The sequence below is a fragment of the Lacerta agilis genome, chromosome 8 (assembly GCF_009819535.1).
Source record: "Lacerta agilis isolate rLacAgi1 chromosome 8, rLacAgi1.pri, whole genome shotgun sequence".
Lineage (NCBI taxonomy): Eukaryota > Metazoa > Chordata > Lepidosauria > Squamata > Lacertidae > Lacerta > Lacerta agilis.
In genome coordinates, this window is record NC_046319.1 from 21896541 (window position 1) to 21922750 (window position 26210).

General features: G+C 46.2%; 3 protein-coding genes across 3 annotated transcripts; 1 reads left to right on the plus strand and 2 right to left on the minus strand.

Moving 5' to 3' along the window:
- The first annotated feature begins 1490 nt into the window (after nt 1-1490).
- Nucleotides 1491-10676, plus strand: LOC117050716 (chymotrypsin-like elastase family member 2A). The gene is made up of 8 exons (XM_033156497.1): nt 1491-1577; nt 2995-3083; nt 3663-3760; nt 5249-5377; nt 6296-6432; nt 8160-8305; nt 9487-9639; nt 10611-10676. Exons 1-8 carry the CDS (start codon nt 1523-1525, stop codon nt 10626-10628), a joined length of 825 nt encoding a protein of 274 aa, XP_033012388.1. The 5' UTR covers nt 1491-1522; the 3' UTR covers nt 10629-10676.
- Nucleotides 10677-12283: 1607 nt separating this feature from the next.
- Nucleotides 12284-20454, minus strand: CASP9 (caspase 9). Its single transcript, XM_033156499.1, has 8 exons — nt 20288-20454; nt 20016-20053; nt 18417-18593; nt 17436-17525; nt 16272-16419; nt 14744-14902; nt 14084-14193; nt 12284-13108 (listed from the first exon to the last, which is right to left on the minus strand). The coding sequence occupies exons 1-8, from the start codon at nt 20370-20372 to the stop codon at nt 13016-13018; spliced, it is 900 nt and encodes a 299-aa protein (XP_033012390.1). The 5' UTR covers nt 20373-20454; the 3' UTR covers nt 12284-13015.
- A 1030-nt stretch (nt 20455-21484) lies between these two features.
- LOC117050719 (caspase-9-like) lies at nt 21485-23171 on the minus strand. Its single transcript, XM_033156500.1, has 2 exons — nt 23010-23171; nt 21485-21906 (listed from the first exon to the last, which is right to left on the minus strand). Exons 1-2 carry the CDS (start codon nt 23139-23141, stop codon nt 21649-21651), a joined length of 390 nt encoding a protein of 129 aa, XP_033012391.1. The 5' UTR covers nt 23142-23171; the 3' UTR covers nt 21485-21648.
- Between the last annotated feature and the right edge of the window lie 3039 nt (nt 23172-26210).

A 26210-nucleotide genomic window follows, 5' to 3' on the forward strand; every position in this document is an offset into this window, starting at 1 on the left:
TTTCAGGCTGTGCTCACACGGTGCACAAAAATGCATGTTTCGGGGCTCCGCACAAGATCGCAGCCCCCAAAAGAGTGCTTTTTCAAGGCAAAATATTGGGGTGAAATCATGTGAGATCACAGCACTCAAAATGGAGATACAGTACAGGCATCCCGCCCCCCCCCCCAATACCAGGGTTACATTCCGGCCCCTAGTGTGCATAAGTGAAATCTTGTAAAGTGGGGAGCACCCTCTAAAAAGCCTCTGAATGCTTATTCTTCCCTGCTCTTCAGCTCTATCAACAATCCAGACCAAAATCTCTGGGGCTGGTTGGAGGCTGGAGGACATGAAGAACAGTGGCTGCTGCTGCTGTGCTACCCCAGGCGCCAGCCATTAGGCAGGGAGGCTGAGCAGCATAAACAAAGCCCCGCTTAGCCAATGGTTTCTTCGGGGCTTCGTCTGCCCTCATTGACATCCTTTTCGGGCTCCAGGGAGGGTCTCCATGTGAGCCACAAGGACTCTCCAGCTCTCTCCCACCATTTCCTGGTATGATTCTATTTATTCATTAATATCCCATTGTCACGTATATACATGATCACGCATAAATAGAACACGTGTAGGGCGTGGGGGGAATGTCTGTTCTCTAATGCAGGGATGAAGGAACATGTGTCTGTCACTCTAGACATGTTGGAGTCTTACTCCCCAGCCAGCAAAGTCAATGCTCAGGGATGATATGGGGTGGCCTCCCACCTGTGGGGCCGCAGGATGGCTGCATTTCTGTTTGCTCCTTGTTCCAAAAAGCACAGGTTAAACAGGCTTGCTTTTAGAGGTGAACTGACGTCGATTGCTGCCCTATTCCCTGTCCTTGACCCCCAAGTGCTATATTTAGGCCACATTTCAAGGCTGCAGCCCTCCTTACAAAATACCCTTGCATCAGTCCACCTGCAGGGTTCCCAAAAGGTGACAAGAATTCCTCGATAGTTTCTGTTTCGTTGCTGAGCTCTGCAAGGTCGCGGCACACCTCCCTTTTCTTGTAGATAGGAAAGTCCCGTCATGTGTTATGTTTCCCCTGACCCTCTACCAGTGGCGTAGCGTGGGGTGCCAGCACCCAGGGAAAGGCGTGAAAGGGATGGGAGCGTCACCATGGAGAAGTGGGCTAGCATGTTGCCATGGGTCCTCCTCCCCCATTTTTAGTGCAACCTACGAGAGGCAGGGTTTCTCGGGAGGTGCAGGACATGGATTCTCAACCGTAGCCCCTCTGGTTCCAGGCTGCTCTTGCCCAGGCTCCTGAATGCACAACAGACACACACCCAATCTTCAGTACACACCAAAGCTGTGACTTGGGTGGGAGAACAAGCAGCTGTGGGGGTATTTTGGCACGGCCTTCGGGAGGAAGGCAATGGAAACTTTCTGACTGCCACATCTCCCAGTGGCACACAACCAATGCAGACCTTTCCATGCCATTATCAGCTGGACCTGCCACTGATAAACCCACCCAGAATATAAGACCATCGGATGGAGAGCAAGAGTCTTCTCAACAGAGATGTCCTCAGCCATGATTGGAGTCCTCTTCGCTGCTCTGGCGTTGGCCTACGGGGGTATGGGTCAAACTCAGGATAAATAAGAGGATGCCTTTCTTTAGGCGATGTTTAATTGTCTGGTTCGTAGCCACAGGGCATGGAAGAGGCTTCCACTCCTTTAGACGACTTTCAGAAAAAGAGTATCTATGAATGAAGGAGAGCTCAGCAAGCGTTTACTGGCCAGGATAGCAATAATAATAACAGAATCTCCACATGCAGAGGCATTCTCTCTCGGAGGGTCTGATACCAAGAACAAACCACAGGGTTTGTCTCATTCATTCAGACTCCTCAGGGCATCTCTCTGTCATCTTCTTCTGGAGACACATCACTTGGCAGATGGACCTCTGGTCTGAATATGCAAAGCAAGGGGTGTGTTTGAATGGGAAGCCTGGAGAGCAGGTCAGACACTAGACAGTCCTTGATAGGCTGGGGAGGTGCTCTCAAAATGCAGCGCAGGGAGGTGGCATCTCAAAATCCAGCCAAGAGCAATTGTTAACAGCAGCACAGTAGGAGTTTTTTTTCCCCAGGCTGCTTATATGCTGTTTAAAACTGCTCTGCACATGTCAAGCAGATAAACAGTGATGTGGTTTATTTAATGACATCTGAAGGAAGCCCTGTTTAGGGAAGTTTTTATTTTGTGAGGTTGTATTGTGCTATTGCTTCTTTTTGTTGGGAGCTGCCCAGAGTGCCTGGGGCAACCCAGTCAGATGGGCTGCATATAAATTATTATTATTATTATTATTATTATTATTATTATTATTACCCATGCAATTCTTCCAGGAGATGTGGAAAACCTCTCTGGATGCTTTTCTGATATGAATCAGGCACTGAAATCCATTTTGTGGGCTTTGTACAGATCTGGTGGGATGGGGAGGGGTCTGCATTTCCAACTCACCCAGGCTGCATATGCAAAATAGTTTTGAAGCACATTCAGAGCACATTTCCCTCATTCAAAGAGTTATAGACACTGTCGTTTGTTAAGAGCTGCTGGGAATTGTAATTCCTTGAGGAGTGAACTGCCATGCCCAGAATTCTTTGAGGGGGAGAACGTGCTCTGAAGGTCTAGTGCTAGCTTGCCTTCAATAGAGACACTCTATGCTACCCGAGTTAGGAAGAGAGCAGAGGGAATTGTCGCAGATCCTTTGCATCACGGTCATCATCTGTTTGATTTACTTCCATCTGGACGTCGCTACAGGACTTTATACACAAAAATGGCCAGTCACAGGAACAGTTTTTTCCCTTGTGCCATTAAATTGTTAAATTCGTAGTTGTGTAGCGGAAGGGGAGGCCAGTTATGGGTGGGGTTTCTTTGCTGTGTCATTGTATTGTGAGTGGAACAGTGCTAATTTGTAGCCTGAGCATTTTGCTCCCTTGAGCATCATCTACCTGTTGCGCTGAGCCTTCCAAGAGTGTCTGCACTGTGTCCTTTTTGCAGCCTTCAGTTGTGGGGTCCCGACCTACAAGCCCAATGTAAGCAGAGTCGTCGGAGGGGAGAATGCCCGGCAGAACAGCTGGCCCTGGCAGGTAAGATACAGCCATACAGTCTTTTTGTCCAACTAATCATATTGTCTCTCAGCACTGAAAAAGATTCCTTCCTTTGGCTTTCCATCATGGACTCTTTTACCAAGGATTGGGGGTGGGGTGGGGTTTGACGCATCCCATCCATCCCAGTTGCCATGTTCTGCTGTGTGCTCAATTTCCAACACTCAGAGAAAACAGGATTATCTCTGTATTTTGTGGTGCCTCCAGACAAGGGTTGGTTGTGGGTTGGGAGCTCCCATGCATGCCAGAGAAACAGTATTCCACCACAAATTTGAGAAGTTGAACCTGTAACGAGAGAGGAAACAGTTCCAGGAAGTTGCTCCATCTCCGGATTGTCAGCTATGAAAATGTACCAGGTATCAAAGTCAACCTGTCCTAGTAATGAAAGGAGAGGGGGAGAAATCAGAGTCAAATGTCATTTATTACAAAATGCACAGTCAGAGCATCTGGAAAAGGGTTTTCAGGAGCAAACTTGTTTTGGCTCTGATTTGGGTAGCGTGAAGGGAAGTCCAGGGTTCGGCATCCTTCAGGCTCATCCTGAGACTTGCCTGTCATTCTCAGGCTTCCCTTCAATATTTGTCTGGCGGGAATTGGCACCACACATGCGGCGGGTCCCTCATCGCCACCAACTGGGTCATGACAGCCGCTCACTGTATCAGGTACGTCAACACCCCAGTAAAACAGCTGCTTCCATTTAAGACTCTGGGATTCTTGGCACTCTGGGAAATTTGGCCACTCCTGGCGGTCTGTGTCCAGTTATGAGCGCCACAGTTGGAGAAGGATATTGCCAAGGTGGGACGTGTGCAGAGAAGGGTGACCAAGATGTTCAAAGGCCTGGAAACCAAGCCTTATGAAGAACAGCTGAGGGAGTTGGGTATGTTTAGCATGGATAAGAGGAGACTGAGAGGGAATATGACAGCCATCTTCAGATATCTGAAGAGCTGTCAATGGATAATTTAGCAAGTTTGTATATGCTGCTGTTCCAGAGGGTGGGACCCGAACTAATGGATTCAAATGACAATGGACTAAGCTTTAAGAAGAACTCTCTGATGACAAGAGCTGTTCAACAGTGGAACAGACTATCTTGCAGTGTGGTGACTATCCTTCATTGGGGGTTTTTAAGCAGAGGTTCAATGTCCATCTGTCAGGGATTCTTTATTTGTGATTCTGAAACCACCACCCAGGTCCCAGGTGCTGATCCTTGCCTTCTAGTCTGCCTGGAATACTGAGACTACTGACCTCCCCCTTCCTTGGACCATCACATATTGGTCACTGAGATGATACTGGACTAGTTGGGTCTTTGGCCTGATGCAATGAGTCTTAAGACAATCATAACCTTTGAAGATTTAGTGTCAGGAGTATAACGTATTCCTGGACACCGCAGAGTTAGACGCAGACTTTCTGGAAGCTTCTGGCTGTTGTGAAATTGACTAGACAGCTCAACGCAGGAACTCAGCAACTCACTGGATAACTATATACAGTATTTATTGATTGAAGCAACTAGCATCCATAAGTTACTATTTACAGACTTTACAAAATAAAAGAAACAAAACATAAAATCTTTTCCTCTCTCTGTCTCTCTCTCTCTCATCAACCTAACACCACACACTAACACCTACCACCACACCCTCTCAGATAAAGCTGAGTTCTTTAAGTACTCCACTGACCAATCACAGGTGCTTGCTAATGGTCAGAGAGAGAGCAATCTGGGCTTTCTGCCAACTACTAATTGCTTGAAGATAACAGCTGCATTTCCTTTCTGCACGTAGATGACTCTGAAATCTCTAACAATGAGGCTCTTCTTGCAGTTGGCAAAATGAACTGTAGCCCATGAAAGTGTTTGATATGCAAAAAAATACTGGGTTGTATCCATAATATTTTAATAAGAGCTTGTGGCCCATCTAGTCCAGCATCCTGTTTTCACAGTCGCCAGCCTGCGAGAAGCCAGCAAGCAGCACCCTCAAGTGTTAGTCATACTCAGAGAAAGACCCATGGAAATCAAGGCAGATGACTCGTTCGGGTCCACTAATTTCAATGTGTCTATTCTGAGTAGAATGTAGTTGGATACAACCCGACTCATTTGATTTTTCTTCTCCATTATGCAAAGAAACACTCTCATCCCTCACTCTTTTTCTCCATTTCTTCAGTTCTGGTCGGACTTATCGCGTCTACCTTGGAAAGCACAGTCTCTCAGCCAGCGAGAGAGGATCAGTTGCCGTTTCCCCATCAAAAATCATTGTTCACCCAAAGTGGGACGCAAGTAGACTTACCAATGGGTAATATAATAGCATTTCATGAAGCAAGAATGTAAGAAATTATTGTGGCTAGCAGTGGTGGTGGTGGCGGCGGTGGGGAGATAAAGTTAATTTTCTATATTATTATTTTTCAAATCAATGCTAGTATTAGTCATGCCATCAAAGGCATGCATTTATTTTTTTCTGAGTAAATTTTATGTTTTCCATGTGAAAGCCAGCAGCAGCATTAACAATGTCCGGCTGATTTACATTTTCTAACCAAGTAAAATGGAACCCCCTACTCGTCAGCTGATGCATGGTTTAATCCTGCTTTCTAGCTGCAGGATCATCCCATGTCCCATGTCTGACATCATATGCAATATCAGGTGTGGGGTAAGTGGGTGTGGTTTGAGGGGGGAACAGCCTCACCAGCAAAAGTTGTGGTGTGGGTCAGATTTAGCCTCTGGGCCAAAGGTCCCCCACCTATTGTCCTGGGGGCTTGTCAGTTAATCCAGAGTCTTTGCATTCATTTGCCCAAACCCAGGGAAATGTGGAAAAATTCCTGGGCAATTAATCTGGAATCCCCTGGCGCGGTTTTCTTGTTTCCATCCACACCATAAGCCACATTCTCACCTTACATTTTAAACCATTATAAGTCTTTACCAGTCATGGCTTTCCCCAAAAGAATCCTGGGAACTATAGTTAGTAAACCCTTGTTCTCCTCACAGAGCTACGATTTCTAGAGTGGTTTAACAACCAGTCCCTCTTCCCAGTAAACTCTGGGAACTGTAGCTTTGTGAGGGGAATAACGACACACAGCACCCTTAGCAAATTACAGTTCCCAGAATGCTTAGGGGGGGAAGCCATGGCTGTCTAAAGAGGTATAATAATGCTTTAAATAAACGGATGGGTGTGGCCTGCTCTTCATGCCCATTTTTCCTCTTTCTCCATCAAAACCAGGAACGATATTGCACTCATCAAACTTTCTCAGCATGTCACCCTGAGTAACAGCATCCAGACAGCTTGCCTCCCAAAAGCCAACAGTATCTTAGCTGCCAACTATCCTTGCTACGTAACTGGATGGGGGAGGCTGATAAGTAAGTGCAGTGATGGGTTTTTTTTTAATTAAAAAAAAATTATTATTATTATACTTAATTGCAAGCAGCTTGTGACTCATTGCCCTTTTGAGGAGCATAATGGGCAGCAGTGCAGTGATACACTCAGAAGTGCAGGGTCCTTTCATGAGACTCACAGCCATGCCCCCCGTCTAATATTATACAGTAATCTTTATAAATATAGAATAATAATAATAATAACAACAGGTGCATTGCAATAATAAACAAAGGTCTCCATGTGTTACATTTCAGCTAGATCTACTATTTTCTGGGCACATTCTGGGCACACTCCTCCTTGGTGTTTCTCCCAAGTGATTTCTCCAGGCCGACCCTAGGAGCCAATCTTCAGTGGCTGACTCACCACCTGGATAGCTCAGTTGGTTAGAGCGTGGTGCTGATAACACCAAGGTTTCAGGTTCGATCCCCATAAGGGACAGCTGCATTGCAGGGAGCTGGGCTCTACAATTCTCTGAGTCGATTCATTCCACTCTGATTGGCTCCAATCAGCACCAAGAGTGAGAAGACTTATTCTCAGGTGCTAAAATTCTCCCCTTTCTTGCCCATTGGGCATCTCTAGTTGAAATTTTCATGCGCAAGGAGCAGGGTTTTTGTCACACTCACTTGACTTTTGAGGTAACTACGTTTGTTTTGCAAATTATCTCGCTCTGCAGTTTCCCCCAGCTCCCCATGTTTCAATTAGAAGTCCACTGGGAACATCAGGAGGCAACACTTCTCATGGGGCTTTTCTCAGATCAGCAAGCATGGGCAGTCGGGGGCAGTAGGCAGGGGTGCCAACTTGAACAAAATATTGGGGAGGCCCAGGTAAGCCCCACCCCACATAATCAATCACGTGATGCATTGCATGCACACCATTTGAATGGTAATGCCCATCAACTGTGGGGGCTCCTGGCCTCCTCAAATATTTTATGGGGGGCTGAAGGCCCCCCCCCGCCCCTAGAAGTTGGGTCCTATGGCAGCAGGTGCGGCTGCAGAATCCTGCAGAAATGTTACCTGGAAAGAAAAGCACCTCCAACACTCCCTGCCATCTCGCAACGAGGTTACAATATAGTGCTAGGGGGATGAAGACAGGGGAACTACCAAGTACAGTAGTTTATAAATATTCTAAATAAAAATAAAATAAATAAACACTGCACACACCAGCTTTCTGAAGTTCCCTGAGAATGAGGCAGAAAACTGGAAGTCTCTTTCACAGGGGAAGAGCACATTCAAAGAATGGGAGGGCATTTTTTTAAAAAGCAAAGCACTAGGACGCCTATTGTGAGATGCGGGCGGCGCTGTGGTCTAAACCACTGAGCCTCTTGGGCTTGCCGATCAAAAGGTCAGCGGTTCGAATCCCCGCAACAGGGCGAGCTCCCGTTGCTCTGTCCCTGCTCCTGCCAACCTAGAGTTTGAAAGCATGCCAGTGCAGGCGGGAAGGTAAACGGCGTTTCCGTGCGCTGCTCTGGTTTCGGTGCCCCGTTGCGCCAGAAGCGGCTTAGTCATGCTGGCCACATGACCCGGAAAAACTTTCTGCAGACAAACGCCGGCTCCCTCGGCCTGTAAAGCGAGATGAGCGCCGCAACCCCAGAGTCGCCTGTGACTGGACTTAACTGTCAGGGGTCCTTTACCTTTACCTTTTTAGGACTACCTATTACTTCCTTGCTTGACATTGCTCTATCTCATAACTCTCTTGCTTTGGACTCTTCTAGCAAATGGTCCATTGCCAGATATCCTGCAGCAGGGGCGCTTGCTTGTGGTGAACCATGCCACCTGCTCCCAGGCCAGCTGGTGGGGCAGCTCGGTGAAAACCAACATGGTCTGTGCAGGCGGCGATGGCGTGATCTCCAGCTGCAACGTGAGTGCGCGCATGCATGCAGGTGTCAGGGTAGGGGCAGCCCTATCCAGTGGCCAACACACCTTGCAATCGGAAGGAGATGTACCAAAGAACCAGATTTGCAATGCGTAACTCATTCTGGCATTCACAAGGGATGGAGGCGAAATTCAGCTGGGTTTGCATTTGAGTCTCACTCCCCGAAACAATATATGAACCATCCTTCCAGCTCAAGATAGCCTGCACTGCCTGGCAGCAGCTTCCCAAGCCAGAGGGGCAGGGCTGGATTTAGGTTTGATGAGGCCCCTAAGCTACTGAAGGTAATGGGGCCCTTTATATATCTAGCTGTCCTTTGTCAACAACAAATTGTCGCTGTTTTTTTGTGTTGAATATATGCTATATGGTAATTTATCGGCCTGATAGGTATCTAAAGCCATTTGCACGTAACAAAATAGGTATTTTATCAAAGTAATTGTTGAACTGAAATACAATTAAGAAGTATATTAATAGTGAAATACAATTAAGAAGTATATTAATGGTGAAATGATTATTAAGCTCTAAGTTAAAATGATTTTTTATTCATAACAAACTTAATAATGCAAACACATTGGCATGTGGCAATAACAAAAGTTCCTTCAGAAACACAATTTACAAAGACTCATAATCTAGTCTCTAGAAACTTGCTATAACATGAAATAATTATTGTAGGTTTTATTTTATTTCTTTTTTAGCTTCTATTTTGGAAATGTACACCCAGTTTTTTCCCCTTTAAATTTTTTTGGGAGCCCCAAGAGAGTGGAGCACTAAGCCAGGCTTCCTCAACCTTTGCCCCTCCAGATGTTTTGAGACTACAATTCCCATCATCCTTGACCACTGGGTCCTGCTAGCTAAGGATCATGGGAGTTGTAGGCCAAAAACATCTGGAGGGCCAAGGTTGAGGAAGCCTGCCCTAAGCTATATCTTGTTTAGCTTATACGTAAATCCGGCACTGCAGAGGGGTCTTTCCCAGCCCTTCTGGAGCAGCCAGAGGTTGAACCGTCTGCATTCAAAGCAGGTGCTCTAAGCAGTGAGCTCCAGCCCTTCCCCCAAATCAATTATGCCCCTGTACTTTCCCATTCCCCATTCCTCAACGGAGAGCATTTGTGGTGACGCAGGGCATCTCCTTCCCCAAAAGCTCCATCAAATTCTGCTTGGCTTGTTTACAGGGGGACTCCGGTGGCCCACTCAACTGCCAAAACTCTAGTGGGAAATGGGAGGTGCACGGAGTGGTCAGTTTCGGTTCCGCTCTTGGCTGCAACTACTACCGCAAGCCGTCTGTCTTCACGCGGGTCTCCGCCTTCAACGACTGGATCGCGCAGGTGAGCAGCACACCTTGAGGCCAGTCCGCCATCCTTGCCGCTTAATATGGATGCCGCGCCAAGAGTGGGCTTCGTTACACATTTGGGATGAAAGGCGGCAGGGGAAAATCTGCCTTTCGACAGCCACATTTCCCTCCGGATTTCTGAAGCATCCAAATCCCTGGCTCTGTTTCCGATGTGGATTTTGTGCATTAGGAACACACACACCTCCCCCCCTTCATTTCTGCATTTGATTTCTGCAGAGTGCTGCCCCAGGCATGCAATTCAAATTCATTCCCCCCGAAATCATTTACAAAATATTTCGCCCCTTTGAGCCCTCCCCAAAGGAACCACCACATTGAGACTGGAAATGGCCCTCGGATTCAGCTGCCAGTCTGGGCAGGTTTTGCACATGGAATTGGAAGTGTGTGCTTTCTGCAGAGGGAGGAGATTACCTTTGCCTCAGGTAACCAGATGTCTCTGGGCAACCTAGCAGGCATCTCTAATGCCTCTAATCTGCCCATCCTGCTTTTAGAACACAAAGCAAGGGGTGGATATGGGCGAAAGACGGCTGCAGAGATTTTGGTTTCGAAAGGGAGGGTCTTTGGCAGCCAATCCAGATCCCCAGCCATAGCCATTATATGCATCTCGAGCCCCTACCCCACTATTGCCATCTGCGAAACCAGCTCAACAGTGAGACAAGTGGGGTGAAGGGAGTTGGGGGGGGGGCATGCCACAAAAAAAAGCAATTTACAAGTTTTATAGAATGCTTGTTTTTTAAAAACAACAAAAACCACCCTCTAAGTGGCTTATGTGAGAGAATTTAAAATATGCATACGAAAAGGCAGATGAAATCGGCAAACATCATAAAATGATCAAAATACAGATGAAACCTTTTAAGGAAAGAATATAATACAAAGGCTAATAAGCCAATGTTTCTTGCTTTTTGAGACGAATGCTCACACTTCCTCTTTCTTTTGCATTGTCTGTAGGTGATGGCGCAGTATTAAGGCAAGGAGTGTTGGAGCCCAGAGAGAGAGTGTTGGAGCCCAGGAATGGCATCTTAAGCATAACCCCAGTTGCACAATAAAACAAAAGCAAACATTGCAATAATCCAAGCAAGAGCGTCCAGTCCCAGATGCTGGGAGCACCTTTTCTTTGTATCTGCGATCTCCTCTTTTCAATTCTCCGCCACTTTGCCTAATGCAACATGTTAAATAGCAGTTTCCAGTTCTTCTGATGAGGTGTTCAACATGTGCTGCATGTGCCAACATGGTGGCATCTTCTCGCCGGCTGATTTACGGTGCTTTATTCAGTTCTTATTAACACACTGGTTTATTATTGGCCTTCTCAAGGTGATTTAATGCATGAGAGAATTAAAAACAGTAAAAAACACAAAAATAGCAAATACAAAGCTAAAACCATTGGCGGAACCAAAGGCTGCTTTTCACACCGCTTGCATCCGCCTCACCCACACATCAGCAGAAGTTTCTCCAATACATGCAAAGGCAATGACCACATTGTCACAACCAATGTTACTTGTCAGGAAGGGATGCATTTTGAAAGGGATGCAAGAACTCTCCAAACAGCTCTAAGTCAAAAACATGTTTTTAATTTTCCATTTCATAAAATTTATACAGTCCGATTGTAAAAATTTTAAAAAAGCAACCCTCAATGCAATTTACAAAACACAAATGCCATAAAACAATCAGTAAAAACAGTTGAAAATTGAAAACATTAAAAAAAAACAGAGTAAAACAACTGTCCACATTCTACATATCTGGGTAAAGGTAAAGGGACCCCTGACTGTTAGGTCCAGTCGCAGACGACTCTGGGGTTGCAGCGCTCATCTCGCTCTATAAGCCAAGGAGCCGGCGTTTGTCCGCAGACAGCTTCCAGGTCATGTGGCCCGCATGACTAAGCTGCTTCTGGCGAACTAGAGCAGCGCATGGAAACTCTGTTTACCTTCCCGCCGGAGCGGTACCTATTTATCTACTTGCACTTCGACGTACTTTCGAACTGCTAGGTGGGCAGGAGCTGGGACCGAGCAACGGGAGCTCACCCCGTCATGGGAATTTGAATTGCCGACCTTCCGATCGGCAAGCCCTAGGCTCTGTGGTTTAGAGTCCCACAGCGCCACCCACGTCCACATATCTGGGTAGACTTGCCTAAACAAAAAAGTTTTTAGCATCTGCCGAAAAGAGTACTGTACAGTGAACACACCAGCCCGATGTCAATAGGCAGGGAGTTCCAAAGTTGTGGGCGCAGCCACACTAAAAGATTGATTTCTTACAAATGCAGAATGAGTATTATGTGGTACCTGTACCAGTACTAGTTCCACAGAACTAAGCAGTTGAGTGGGCATATTTGGTAAATTTGTCAGACTAGCACCCTAAAGATGGCTCAAGTTTCATGTAAAGCAAACTCTTAAAAGTTTCACAGCAGACATTGCAAACATAAACTGAAACGGGCATGAACAGACACCACAAGGGCATGGAACTGTCAAAATTATCAGGATGTGGGATGCTCTTCAGATCATGCTCTATCCTTGCTTCTGCCACTGAGCAGATTCACAGACACCTATACAGGCAACAGAATCTAAATAAGGAACAAGACAGACTGCACAGAAATATAGATTTAATAGTGCACAATGTATGCATCCTCTTCCCCCAACGAAGTGCTTTTTTTAAATTATTGGGATGTAGCTGAACAAGTCCTACACAGAGTAGATATGCTGAAAACAATGGATCTAAGTGAGTCATTTCCATGCATTTCAATGGGTACACTCTGAGTAGGGCTAACTTTGGGGACAACCCTCTATTATTCATCTGCGGCCTGTTTACACCACCAACATGAACTAGCTTAACAGCTGCGGCTTTCCCTCAAGCACTTTTGCAAAGGAAGAAGGGCAATTGGAAGAAGTAATTTGGAATGCCCTCAATACAGACACATAAAAAAGTAAGAGAGGGGGGTCTTAAATTGCTGGAGGACACGGTGGAAAGAGGAAGGCATTTGATGCAAACTGGTTTCCCTAGCCATTTCCTCCGGGGATCGATGGGCGATTCGGAAACCAGAAAGAGAAGAGAGGAATCTTTGTAGAGTGATGAAATTTGCTCTCCTGGTGGCTTCAAGAAAGAAGGAAACAAATTCGTAAGATCTGGGGATACCGCAGCTCTCTAGATGTTGTTGGGACTGCAATTCTGAGTATCCCAGACCATTGGCCATGCTGGCTGGGCATGATGGGAATTGTAGTCCAACAACATCTGGAGGGACACAAGCTCCCTTTCCCAGCCACAAGACAGCTGCTTCAAGCAGCATCTGGCTGCTTGACATCTTCAGCGAGGGGGCTGGTATCTTCCCTTGGGTTTGTTAAAGGCAAATCTTCGCCGAGGATTCTTCATTTGGCCGTGAAGAAGAATCGCTTCCGGAGGAAGTTAAAACAGCCAGGCATCTGCTTATATTCCCCTTTTGCAGAAACGGCATTTGCTACCTGGGCAAGAGAAGGGAGAAACCATTTGCTCCACCTGTTTCTTAACACACAAGCATCGCATCAACAAAAGGGATGTTTCAAGCATCACACAACAGACAGGTGGCTAGATGGAGAAAGAGACTGGAAATTTGGTGGAAGGACCACAGCTCAGCTTTGGTCCGACTTTGTCCGAATTTATTTAGAATCATAGAATTGTAGAGTAGGAAGAGACCCCAAGGTTCAACTTGTCAACCCCCCCTGCAAGGCAGGAATCTCAGCTAAGGCATCCATGACAGATGGACAAACAACCTCTGCTTAAAAACCTCCAAGGAAGGAGAGCTCAGAAACTCCCAAGGGAGACCGTTCCACTGCCAAACAGCTCTTCCTGTCAGAAAGTTCTTCCTGATGTTTAGCTGGAATCTCCTTTCTTGTAACTCGAAGCCATTGCCTCAAGTCCTACCCTCCAGAGCAAGAGATAACCAGCTTGCTCCCTCTTCTGTGTGACAGCCCTTGAGATATTTGAAGTTGGCTATTATACCTCCTCTCAGTCTCCTCTTTTCCAGGCTAAACATACCCAGCTTATTCAACCATTCCTCAAAAGGCTTGGCTTCTAGACCTTAAATTAATTCTGATGTTAAGCCACAATATGTTGTTGTTGTTGTTGTTGTTGTTGTTGTTGTTGTTGTTGTTGTTGTTGTTATAATTCCACAGCTTAGAAGACCTCTGAGCCCCAACACAACCAAGTTCTTACTTTTTTCAACATAATTAGCAAACAAGCTTTGAATCCAATACATGGATAGTGAGAAGCCTCATTTCCATAGGGATAAAATTATCCAGTTATGAATCCCTGCTCTGACATTCTACTTCAGCCAACTGTGAGGAATGCTGAGGTTGCATCCTGCACTGCAGATCCTGTACTGAGAAGGAGGCTAGGGGAGATGGTAGAGTTCTTTCCAACTCTATGATCCTAAGCCAGTTCAAACGTGCAGAACTTACCCTCAGAAGCATGTTGAGCAGGTCTTCGGAATGGGCATACTGTTCCAACACGTGGTCCAGGGTTTCGACATACCAGGAGCCTGTGCGCTTATTCCTCCAGGACACAAAACCTGCAAGAAAGTAATCAGGGGGAAACCCGTGAGAAGTTGTGCGGATCCCGCGATCTCACAGAAACAGAGAGAAAGCTTGCAGAAAGCGGAACTGGGTGCAAAAAGTCAGCTTCCTAAGAATCTCAGCAATATTTTATTTTTAAGTGTCTAGTCCTTATGATTGAGAATACATGCTTGAAAGCGTATGGGCGGCAGGGCTAATCCGTGGTGGTGAGGAACAGCAGAGCTGTTTGGCTTTGGGCCTCAACATCACACACTTGTTGAATTTTTGCCATTTGGGAAGCATCACAGACCAACACCCCTTTCACCCCTCATAGCATGCAAAGGTGCATCAAATGTGTGGCCCATACCATCCAAAAGTTCTGGGAAAGCACCTGCTTTTGTGGGGGGGGGGCAGCTTCAGCCTACCATGTGCTGATCAACTCTGAATCTATCGGTGAGGGAGCAAGACAGTATCCTTACCACCGCCACCCAAAAGCAAAATCTGAAAGAAGGAAACTCTGCAAGCACCTGCAGATTTTTGCCTCCCTTCACTGCTGCTGCTGCTCACCTGGAAAAGTAGAGTAAGACACCAGGATGTCACTAGGGGTAGGCAAACTTGCAACAGCATCCGTCTGATCAGTGTCTCCTGCAGGCACCTGGATGGGAGATGCATCCGACTCGACAGCAGAAGGGTCAGAATCTACTTCAAACCCTCGGTCCTTCTTCTCTAGAAAACCCAACCGCATAGACCTCTCAAAAAACATCTACAATGCACGAACCACACAACAGTGTGCTTAATTCTTTTTTTAAAAAAACATTAGTATGGAAAATAATGGCCATGAGGAAATAGGATTGGGAGATACAGAACCGGATGTGAATTAACTATTCTAGAATAAGCAAATAATTATGGAGTGTTGTTTTAATATATGACTACAGGGTAGACACCGTTAACACAGATGAAAAGGATTTGTTGTTTTCCAGCATGAAGGTATGGTTGTTGATGTTACTGGAGGTAAAGTTGCTATGTTGGAGTGGAGGAAGAGGATTGTTGACATTTATCAATAATACTAATTGGAGAAAGGGACGCGGATGGCTCTGTGGTCTAAACCACTGAGCCTAGGGCTTGCTGATCAGAAGGTCGGAGGTTTGAATACCCGCAGCGGGGTGAGCTCCCATTGCTCTGTCCCAGCTCCTGCCAACCTAGCAGTTCGAAAGCACGTCAAAGTGCAAGTAGATAAATAGGTACCACTCAGGCAGGAAGGTAAACGGCATTTCCGTGCGCTGCTCTGGTTTTGCCAGAAACAGCTTAGTCATGGTGGCCACATGACCCGGAAGCTGTCTGCGGACAAACCCCGGCTCCCTTGGCCAATAAAGCAGGATGAGCGCGCAACCCCAGAGTCGTCCGCGACTGGCCCTAATAGTCAGGGGTACCTTTACCTTTACTAATTGGAGAAGCCCTTTTAGACTTTTTGTGTGGAAGGGGAAATGAATGAATTTGAGACATTTGGGTCTGAAGATTGGGAAAATATCACTTAGCAGAGCAGGAATAGCTGGATGTCATCCTAGAGAGAATACTCTGAATAATCTTTTTATCTGTAAATGACAGGCGGAGAATCAGAAGCCCTTTTTATTTCTCACTCCCCCCCCCCCGATTCTTCAATTATTTTCAGTGTCCTCTACTCTGGGTCACTGTGGGGATTTTGCACACCTGGTGGTGATGTATAGTTGACAAAGGCCCTGTGTGAGAGGCAAGGAAGGAAAGATCTCCCAGGTTAGGGTCCTGCTTGAGTTTTTCCCATTGGGGCATCTCGTTGGCCACTGTGAGAACAGGATACTGGGCTAGATGGGCCATTGGCCTAATCCAACCAGTTCCTCTGAAGTTATTAACTACCTCCTCATTCTGAAAACACCTTGAATCTTGAACGCAACCTAGTTTCGGAGACACGCTAGCCCCTTCCAGTCATTGTTTTCTGCTCTAGAAACTAGCCTTTTGTTTCCTTTGGCCTGCACACCTGGTTCTGGTCCTCTTAGAACAACGGCCAACTCCCTCCATGTCCTGTACTCTTGAGTTCCCAGAGGCCTGTCAACACACTCACCTCCTCCACAAGCTTGAATGAAGAAGAGCTTGGGTTTCCCCCTCAGGCTGGGGCAATGGGTCCCATTGAAGTAGCTGACAATCTTTTCCACAGCGATGGACCGCCCATCTGTGCCATAGATTCCACCGGGAAACTGAATGTGGCTTGCCTGCCAAGGAGAGAACCGGTGGCTGGCGACGGTATCCAAAGAAATTCCTGCCAACTTCCAGGTACCAAGTGTTCTCTGATGTCTCTTTACTTGCAGGTAGCCTTAAAAGCTGCCATATTTTTAAAGGGCTAGCAATTCCTAGACCATCCACCATGGCCACTGCCATGCACCCTACACAGGGATGCCCTTGGAGATGGTCCGGAGGCTACAGCTAGTGCAGAAAACGTTGTGCTGCCACCGATGTTTCTCCTACTCAGAGTAGACCTATTGAAATTGATGGACGTGGCTCACTTGGGTCTATAAATTTCAACAGGTCTATTCTGAGTAGCATTTAGGTGGACAAAAACCATTTACTTGGCTGGAGAACTGCACTGCAAAATTTGGAGAAGTGTGAGTTTCAAAGGATGGCATATTGTTTTGGAAAGAGCCTGTTATGTATGTGTGCCTTTAAATGCAAACCAAATTAAATTCCTTAGTGCTCCTGTTCAGGGTTGCAGCCAGCCACACCCTTTTCCAAACTATGCCGTTCCATCCTTTCTTCCTCCCTTCCTCAAACAATCAGCATTCCATGTCCACTGAGCATGCTCCACCCTGTTTTGGGGGGTCCCCATTCACATTTCTCTTCTACATTTGCTTTGGCAAACCTTGGGGGCTCCCCTGAACCCTGCCAACAGTGCCCTCATGTGGGTGAATGTTGCCATCTTGGCTACAAGAAGGATCAATTCATGAATTGCTCCCCATGGAACATTCTAAAGCAACTTAATAATAAAGTTATAAGAGCACCAACAATAAAAACAAATTTAAAAATCTGGGGTGCAAACTAGCTTTTTTTCTCATATGGAAATATATGCAGAATCATTCCATTATATAAAAACGGAGCAACTAGAAGCCAGGCGATTTAAGATTCCTTTTAAAAACAATTTTGAAGAGCACCATTATCCAAAGAGAGACAGCTCTCTGCCCCAAGGGTCTTACAATCCTAGGATGTGAATTGAGCACCAACCAGCCTCTCCTACCTGACAGCCGTGGGAAAGGAGGATGACCAGGCAACAATCGAGAGAGCTGTGATCTCGCGTGGCCAGGCCCTGCAGCTCCGCGACAATCTCCTGCAGATATTTCCAAAGGCCTCACGTTAAAGACACCCACATCAACAATGCTTGAAACCTCAGCTTTGCACCCTCTAGAAACCCCACCCTGGTGTCAAAACTGCTGAAAGGAAGCGTCAAGCCGAAGCCTATGGGAAGAGACACACTCCTTAATCATGCAGGTTCCCACACTGTAGGCTGGAGATGATGGATGAGGGGGGAAGTGCCACCATCCCCTTTCCAGCTCCTGTTCCTTATTTGGGTTCCCTGTTTGGCTGCGGGGCTGGAATTCCCACTGCAAGGAAACATTCCTTGGGGGCTTGTGATCGTCAAGACTAGTGACCGCTAAGGAAATAAAGCAGAAGAAAAGACATACTAGATCAGGCCAAAGGGATCCTATCTAGTCCAGCATCCTGTCTTTCCAGGGGCCAATTTTTTTAAATAAAAAATCTGAATCATGAAATCATTGTAACCTGCCCTGGGGCATGATGGTGAAGGGCAGGTAAATAAACAAACAAACAAATATACAGTGGTACCTCAGAAGTCAAACAGAACCGGTTCCGGAAGTTCGTTTGACTTCCAAAACATTCGTAAACTAAAGCGCGGCTTCTGATTGGCTGCTGGAAGCTCCTGCAGCCAATCAGAAGTCATGGGAGCCCTTTTCAGACTTTCAGGTTCTAAAGAATGTTTGCAAACCAGAACAGTCACTTCCAGGTTTGCGGCGTTCGGGAGCCAAACTGTTCGACTGGCAAGGCATTCAGGATCCAAGGTACAACTGTAATAATAATAATAATAATAATAATAATAATAATAATAATAATAATAATGGGAGTCCTGAATGTGAGAAACAGCAGCCCAATACAGTACTGCTCAAGGCTGTGTTGTTTTCTGCATTGGCTCTGAAATTCTCACCTGAGCTTTAAGATCCCGTCGGGTCAAGACCTCAAAGCGTAAGGATCTGAAGCGTTTCTCCAGCTTATCACAGTCCACATTGGATCCAGCCCGGGGGGATAAGCCAGAGGCGCTGTTGAAGTTCACATTGTTGATGATAAGGCAGTAGCCGCAGGGGTCCGTTCTCAGGACGTAAACCTGTCGCGCAACACAGGAGGTGGGAGCTAGAACCAGCTTGTTTGCCATCAAAAGCATCCAGGAGAGAAAGGTGAGCATGAAAGTGCTGTCAATTGATGGGCTCGCCCATCAAATGTGGCCTGCGAAGCCAATCCTGGTAACAATCAGGCCCATGGAGCCAAAAAGGCTCCCCACCCCTGGGCCTAGGGAGAGAGCTGCAAGGGTCAGTGAGAGAGGCCAGGAGACACATGTTTAGGCCATGCACCTAAGGTTGTGCATTGCTGGTTTACAGTAGCTGCAGGTGGGAGGAGACCAAGTTTCCATATACAGTCATACCTCTACTTACATATCCCTCTGGATACGGAATCTTTGGATTACGGCCACGGCAAACCTTGAAGTGTATAATTCCAGGTTTCGCCAATCGCGCATGCGCAGAAGTGCTCAATCGCACCACACGCATGTGCAGAAACGTGCCTCTATTTACATTATTTTCAGGGTGTGAACGGACCCCTGGAACAAATTAAGTTAGTATCCAGAGGGTCCACTGTATTAAACAACCCACAGGAGCAAGGCCCAACAGTACATCTCAAAGTGAGAGGACAACAGCTCAGGCTTTGTGAGTGGGAGGCCCCAGAAGGCAGAGGGGCCTTCTCGGTAGTGAGGCCCGCAACCTGTGGAACGCCCTCCCAACAGAAGTCAAGGAAATAAACAACTATCTGACTTTTAGAAGACCTCTGAAGGCAGCCCTGTTTAGGGAAGTTTTTTATGTTTGATGTTGTAATGTGTTTTTAATATCCCCAGAGTGGCTGGGGAGGCCCAGCTAGATGGGCGGGGTATAAGTAATGAATTATTTATTTATTATTATTATTATTATTATTAATCTTGAGCATCCCCATTAGAAAGGATTTCAAGGAGCAGTGCCAGGATTTGATTCCTGCATTGCAAGGGGTTGAATTAGATGACCCTGGGGGAGGGGGGTTTCCCTTCCAACTCTACAATTCTTTGGTTTTAGGAAAAGCCTCTTCTTGAGGTATGTTAGGCAGTACTGTGCCATCATGGGACAAAGGCAACCTTGTTCATATGTTTGCAAAGGTTCCTATAATTGTGTTCTAACAGACAAACGGGATACAAATAAAGAATAATAATTTTCACCCAGTTCATAACAACAACAACAATTTATTTCTACCCCTCCCATATGGCTGGGTTTCCCCAGCCACTCTGGGTGATTTCCAATAGAAGGTTAAAAATACATTAAAACATCAGTCATTAAAAACTTCCCTAAACATGCTCACTGGTGATTCTGGCCAACGTACCACACTAAGCACTCTATGTGGGATGCTTCTGAGCTGCCACAGAAAAAATAAAGGTGGACAAAAATTAAGGGGGCTACCCATCCCCACCCACCCGCAAATATGCTGATTGCAGAAATGGTAATAAACTAACCGTTTCAGAGTTCCTTCTGGTATTTTCTTCTACAGAGCCTAGAGAATGAGACAAAGATCAAATTATAAATATTTAGAAATATATTTAATGTACCTATATAAGGCAGTGGACCCCCCGGTTTTTCAAAAGCCAAGCCATGGACACCCTACTTTTGATAATGTTGATATCTCCATGGTAGTTTTTATTATGTGAATGGTGCCGCAGACCCACCAGGTGAGTTACACTCCAGCAATTGGGAAATCTGATTTGTAAGAAATCTGATTTCTCCTTACCCCGAGTGGCCGTGATGTCATGGGACGGTTTCTGGCGTCTCTCATTTAGTTCTTGAACAGGAAACGGCAAATTTCCAGAAGTCATAATACCTGCAAGGATAGGATCTGCTGTGTTTCTGCACAAGTTTCATGTGATGCCAAGATTTGGGATGTGTATGCATGCACTCCAAGCAATTGCTCTGTCATTATGGGCTCGATGCTTTTGGGATGCATTCACACTGCAAGAGTCGTAGGCCAACCACAGTGCAATTAAACCTTTTAGCCCATTAATGATTAAACTGGTATAAAGTTTCATATGAGCAAAGCAATACAAGAAGCCAACTTTCTTCACTTGTAAACACTGCACAGATATGGCATAGCAGCAAGAATCATCTAGGGCAGGGGGTGGGAAACCTGGTGCCCTGCAGATGTTGATCAACTACAACTCCCATCTTCCATGACTGTGGGCTGTGCTAGCTGGAGCTGATGGGAGCTGGAGTCTCAGGTGAGCCAGCCTTGCTTTAGAATAACCCCCTGGTCCCAGCACCATAGTGTAACTGAGCAAAAGGATGCTTAATGGAAATAACAGGATTTTCTTCTCCTCTCTAGTCCCATCTTCATTCTCCTTCTGACATTTCCGTGCATCTGTTTTAAACTGCAACCCCCGTCGCATAGTAACCTGTCAAGCCTGTTCTTCATAAAGCATAATGCTTTATGTTCTACAATAGCTTCCCATCCTAGCCAAATAAGATGGATGTATAAGCATGCTCAAAATAATATCACGGTTTGTAGAAGGAAAAAAAAACCTGAAATATAACAACAAAAACATGCAAGCAAGGTGCCAGCCATGCCCTTTCCCAAAAAACTCCATTCCATTTACCCTGCCTCTCCTGGTTCCCTGCCCCCATGGTATACAGTGGTACCTCGGGTTACAGACGCTTCAGGTTACAGACGCTTCAGGTTACAGACGCTTCAGGTTACAGACTCCGCTAACCCAGAAATAGTACCTCAGGTTAAGAACTTTGCTTCAGCATGATAACAGAAATCGTGCTCTGGCGGCGCAGTGACAGCGGGAGGCCCTGTTAGCTAAAGTGGTGCTTCTGGTTAAGAACAGTTTCAGGTTAATAACGGACCTCCAGAATTAATTAAGTTCTTAACCACTGTATCTGCATTGACTGTTTTAAGTGTGTGAAGAGTGCAAGAAAAGGAGGGTATATGGCATGGAGTGTCTTGGGAAAACGTATGGCTGGTTGTTAGCTTGAACAGGAATGCTCTACACGCAACCCTGGGTTGCAGTATTAACAACAAATGGCCACTGTTTGTTTTTCACCCTGATTTCTATAGATATAGTTTCAGGACCATGGAGGCATGCTAAAATGAGGTTATAAAATCCCCAACTGAAACAAGATCAGAGAAGAAATCATACGTGGATCCCTTGGTTCAGAATGTGGATGGATTTCAACTGGCTTTAGATCAGCTGGGTGCAACTGTAGCTGGTCACCTCCTGCGCTCAGCAAAGCGGCCAGGTCATTCTGTCCAGTTTCTTGGAGACACCAGATGAAAGCAGGGAACGCTCGCTTCCCACGAGTCTGCAGGTCAATAACCAGCTGCCTAGCCTGGTCTCGGCGTGTACCTGCTTTCTGAAGACAAATGAAGGTTATTCCTCCTGGAATTTGTAAACAAAAAACTTCACAAACAGTGCGACCATACTGGAGAAGAAGAAAACGGAGGACAGAGGGCTAGGCTACAATACTGAAATCTAGAGCAGCCTTACAGACAGCAACCAGTCAGCAAGCTAGGCCTTTATTGGGCCCGGTGTTGTTCAACAACTTTATAAATGATTTGTATGAGACAATTGAGGTACGGCTCATCACAATTGAAGATGACACCAAACCGGGAGGGGTAGATAGTCCCACAGAAGGTAGAATCGGGATTCAACATGACCTTAGCAGATTAGAGAACTGAGCCAAACCTAACACAACAAATTGCAATAGGGACAAGTGTACGGTTCTACAGTTAGGCAGGAATAATCAAACGCAAAAATATAAGATGGGGGACACCTGCCCTGACATATGAAATAGATTGAGAGATCTTAGTAGACCACAAGCTTGACATGATTTAACAGTGTGATGCAGCAGCACCTTCACCCAACCCCCACCCCATCTTGCTGGACTACATATCCCATTATCCCTGGAGTCCGAGTCCAACAACACCTGGAGAGCCACAACTTCCTCATCCCTTGCTATGCAAATCACACTTTCAAAATGTGTCCAATTTCTGGGTGATAGTCTCAGTAATATTTTCTCAGTTCTGTTGAAAACAGAGTTATGTTTTCAGAATTTTTAATTCTGGACTATTTGTATCTTCTGCTTTTTTTTTTTTAACTGAATGCCACTTCTGGACAGGCACTGCCCCAGAAAAGCAGCCTAAAATATTTAAGGCACCCCTGAAACTTCTCCCAACAGCACAATCCTATCTGTGTTTACTCAGAAGTAAATACTGTAACAATGGATGGCGCTCACCACCAGATAAATGAAAGCAATCCAAGAGCTAAAATAGACACAAGGCAGAGTTCAACGGGGCTTGCTCTCCTGTAAATGCACATGCAGGATCCCAGCCTCAAATACTCCCAAGCACTTGAGGCAGGATCAGACTGTTAAGAAGTGAAACTTGGGGAAGGCTGGAAGAGATTCCTTGAGAACAATGTGGCGTCTTGTGCGGGGGAAGGAACCAAAAGGCACACCTGAATCTCCTCGATCATATCCGGGGTGAAGATCTCTTGGTGCAGCAGCAGCTCCCAAAGGGGTTCCACTTGCAACTCCTTCACTAGGCGCAGCCGAGCCCGCCGCAGCGACTGCCTATGATCCTCCTCCATGGCCCCCGCTGCGCTGCTTCTTCCGGGAAGGGAGATCCTCCCTTCGACACGCCAGGAGGCTCCGCCCCCTCTGACGTCTCAATCCATATAAGGACATCAGAGGGTGACTTGCTATCGCTTGCTCGACGTCCTGGGCGACGCCCCTTTAACCCTCTCACTCCCGGAGCCTTTCCACTCGACGAAATGGGAACAATCCCTTTTTGCATTTTGAACGTTAAAAAAAAATTTTTTTTAATTCAAAAGTAAGCTGAAAACACATCAAAACGCAAGTCAACATCCTACCTAAATAGATAGTCTTGCCTAAGCAAAGATGCTTATTGCAGGCACCGAAAAGAGCATAGCAAAGGCAACTTGGATTCCGTGTTGGAGTAAAGGATGGATATAAATGAAAGACAATGAAATAAATAATACAGTAATAGCCCATAGTCGGGGACAATGGCAGAGGCAGTATGCCAGCAGCATCTTGAAGGGGGGTACAGACAGGTTAGCCAGGCCTGTTTTATAGCTTTATTTACACTAGCACATCTTCACAAGCATGGCAATCCTATACACTAGTAATACTTTTATTTATTAACATGCATATAAACAGAGACCTAATATGCACTTACCTGTATTTCACTTAATACATAGCTTGGCTCTGTTATAGGTTTACTGCAAAGTGCGTGCCCCCAAGTTATAGGGTGGTAGGTGTACTTGTTGGAAACATTATTTTTCCTTGTCAGAAAGGCTCCCAGAATGGTTAACAATAATTTGAAAGCAAATGTAATAGTAATAGGAAGGGCTGCAGACAAGAATCAAAATCGATTAAAACCATTAACGGCAAGAGGATTTTTGTGTTATTTGGTATTTGCAAAATAAACTACACCTGGGCTATTTCCAATGGGGTTTTCAACCAATGTAAAGACAGCAATCCTAACACCACTTATTTGGAAGGAACATCTCCTGAATTGAGTGGGACTTACTTCTGAGCAGACATTGTTAAGATTTTGCTGGAAGCACAGATAAACATAAAGCCTGAGGCCATCACAGCCTGCATAGGTATTAATTAGCAATATGCTGATCAGCATGTGTGAGGTTATCAATTAATTAGTACTCATTGATATACATTTTTTTCCTTTAGCACTTTCATTGGAAGTTTCTTTCTTTAGCACTTTCATTGGGCAGGCTGCAGGTTGTCTGGGTCGTCCTCTTATATACCTGCTGGGATTGACAAGTCATCTGACCCTCACCCTCACCTGAATCTCATAGCTCTCCGGTAGCTGCCTCTGATCAATTATCATTTAACTCTTGGGGAAAATAATTAGCGTCATGTGCCTAGAAGTTGCCAAACCAATTAACCAACCAGAAGGATTACTGTTAATAGCACCAGTTTTCCTATTACTTGATATTGCTGGATAGTTTTGATCAACTGCAAAAGCATTTTTAGTTTGCTTTCTGTTGCCACACTGGAACGTTTCTTTATTAGTGCCACTTTGTTTTGTATGATTCCTTGCAAATGAAGGAAAACAACTTTTCTGCTTGTATACGTTGATAATATAATTTTGGTTACTGAGGACAAACAAGATTGTACAAAAACAACATTGGGTGCAGGCCATGCTGTAGTGTAGTACTTATGCGACTGTGAATAAAAGGTGGCTGGGCTCATTGTCCCAGGGTTTGGGGGGAAGAGGTGACAAAACTGATTTCCAATAAGTGCCCCCCTTTATTTCCATAACACGTCCTTGAGTCTGTACTCTGAGTGGTGACATCAGGGACCTAGAAGGTGCAGGGCTTGTCAGTCCAACCCCTACACAGTCTCATCAGGGCTGACCTTAAGGCAATTGGAGCAATTGGGCCAACTTGGGCCCCGCGGGCCGCTCCTAAGGGGGCCCCTGCACCAAGGCAATCTAGATGGATTTTATTTATATCTATAAGATTTTGCAGACTTTGGGTGTGAACTGAGGTGCTACAAGAAAAAAAAAATCAAGTTACGCCCCACTGCTTCAAATTGGGCCCCACTGAGTAGCCCTGAGTCTAATAGTTGTTGGGCCTGAATGTGTGAGATAGGGGCTGAGTGGGGAAGGGCATCATGAGGGCATTGCTAAATAAACAGAGACATAAGCAACTTTAAATTCCCATTAAACTCCAGTGTGGACAACCCCTTAGAGAAGAACATTGAGTTGCAACCACTCTGGGACAACAAAGTCCCTCACCACTCCTTTTAAGGCAGGCCTCTGGTCTTCTGCCTACTACGTAGACCAAACAATATGATGCTATTTTTCTAGAGAAAGAGGTGCCAGAACTCACCAGGAACAAATCTAGGGTTGGGGGTGGGGGTTAGAGACCCACCGGAGGAAGGAGAGAAAGCTCTCTACATCACCCCCATCAAAAAAAAGCCTCCCTCGCCATCTCCTCCTGTCTCTGCCTGCTTTGCCCCCCTCTCCTTCCCCAGATGAGCCACGCGGCTCTTGCTGCCCCTGCGAAGATGATGGGGGGGGGCGATGGAGCGAGAAAGAGGTGAGCTCGGGTGGGGTGGGGTGGGGTGGGAGTTAAAGGTCCAGGCGGCTTCACGGGCAACCCACGGAGCCCACCTCTTGGTGTTTTTCTCCTGCGCTGCATGATAGCTCGCTTTCAGATCTGACGCGGCTCTCTCCTCGCTCCTCACACTTGGTGCGCGCTCGGCAGCCGGATGTTGAGGAACGTGGGGCAGGAAGTTTGGGAAGTGTGGCCTCTTTTCCTAGCATGGTCCTCCAGCTGCGCGGGCAGGGAGGTGGGTAGGTGGTGGACTCTCCTCCTCCTCTGGCTCCTCCTCCTCCCTCAGCGGTGCTCTAGGATTACAGAGGGGGAGCAGCTCTGCTCTCCCTGGACTCCAACTCTCCTTCCTGGACAGTCAGCTTGCTGCCCGGCCCTGGTTCCCCGTGCCACTGGCGCCACAGGGTAGAGATGTGCCTGGGGAGAGGAATACAGTGGTGCCCCGCTAGACGAAAATAATTCGTTCTGCGAAAATTTTCGTCTAGCGGGTTTTTCGTCTAGCGAAGCGGCAATGACAGCCGTGCTTTCGCTAGACCAGTGTTTTTCAACCCTTTTTGG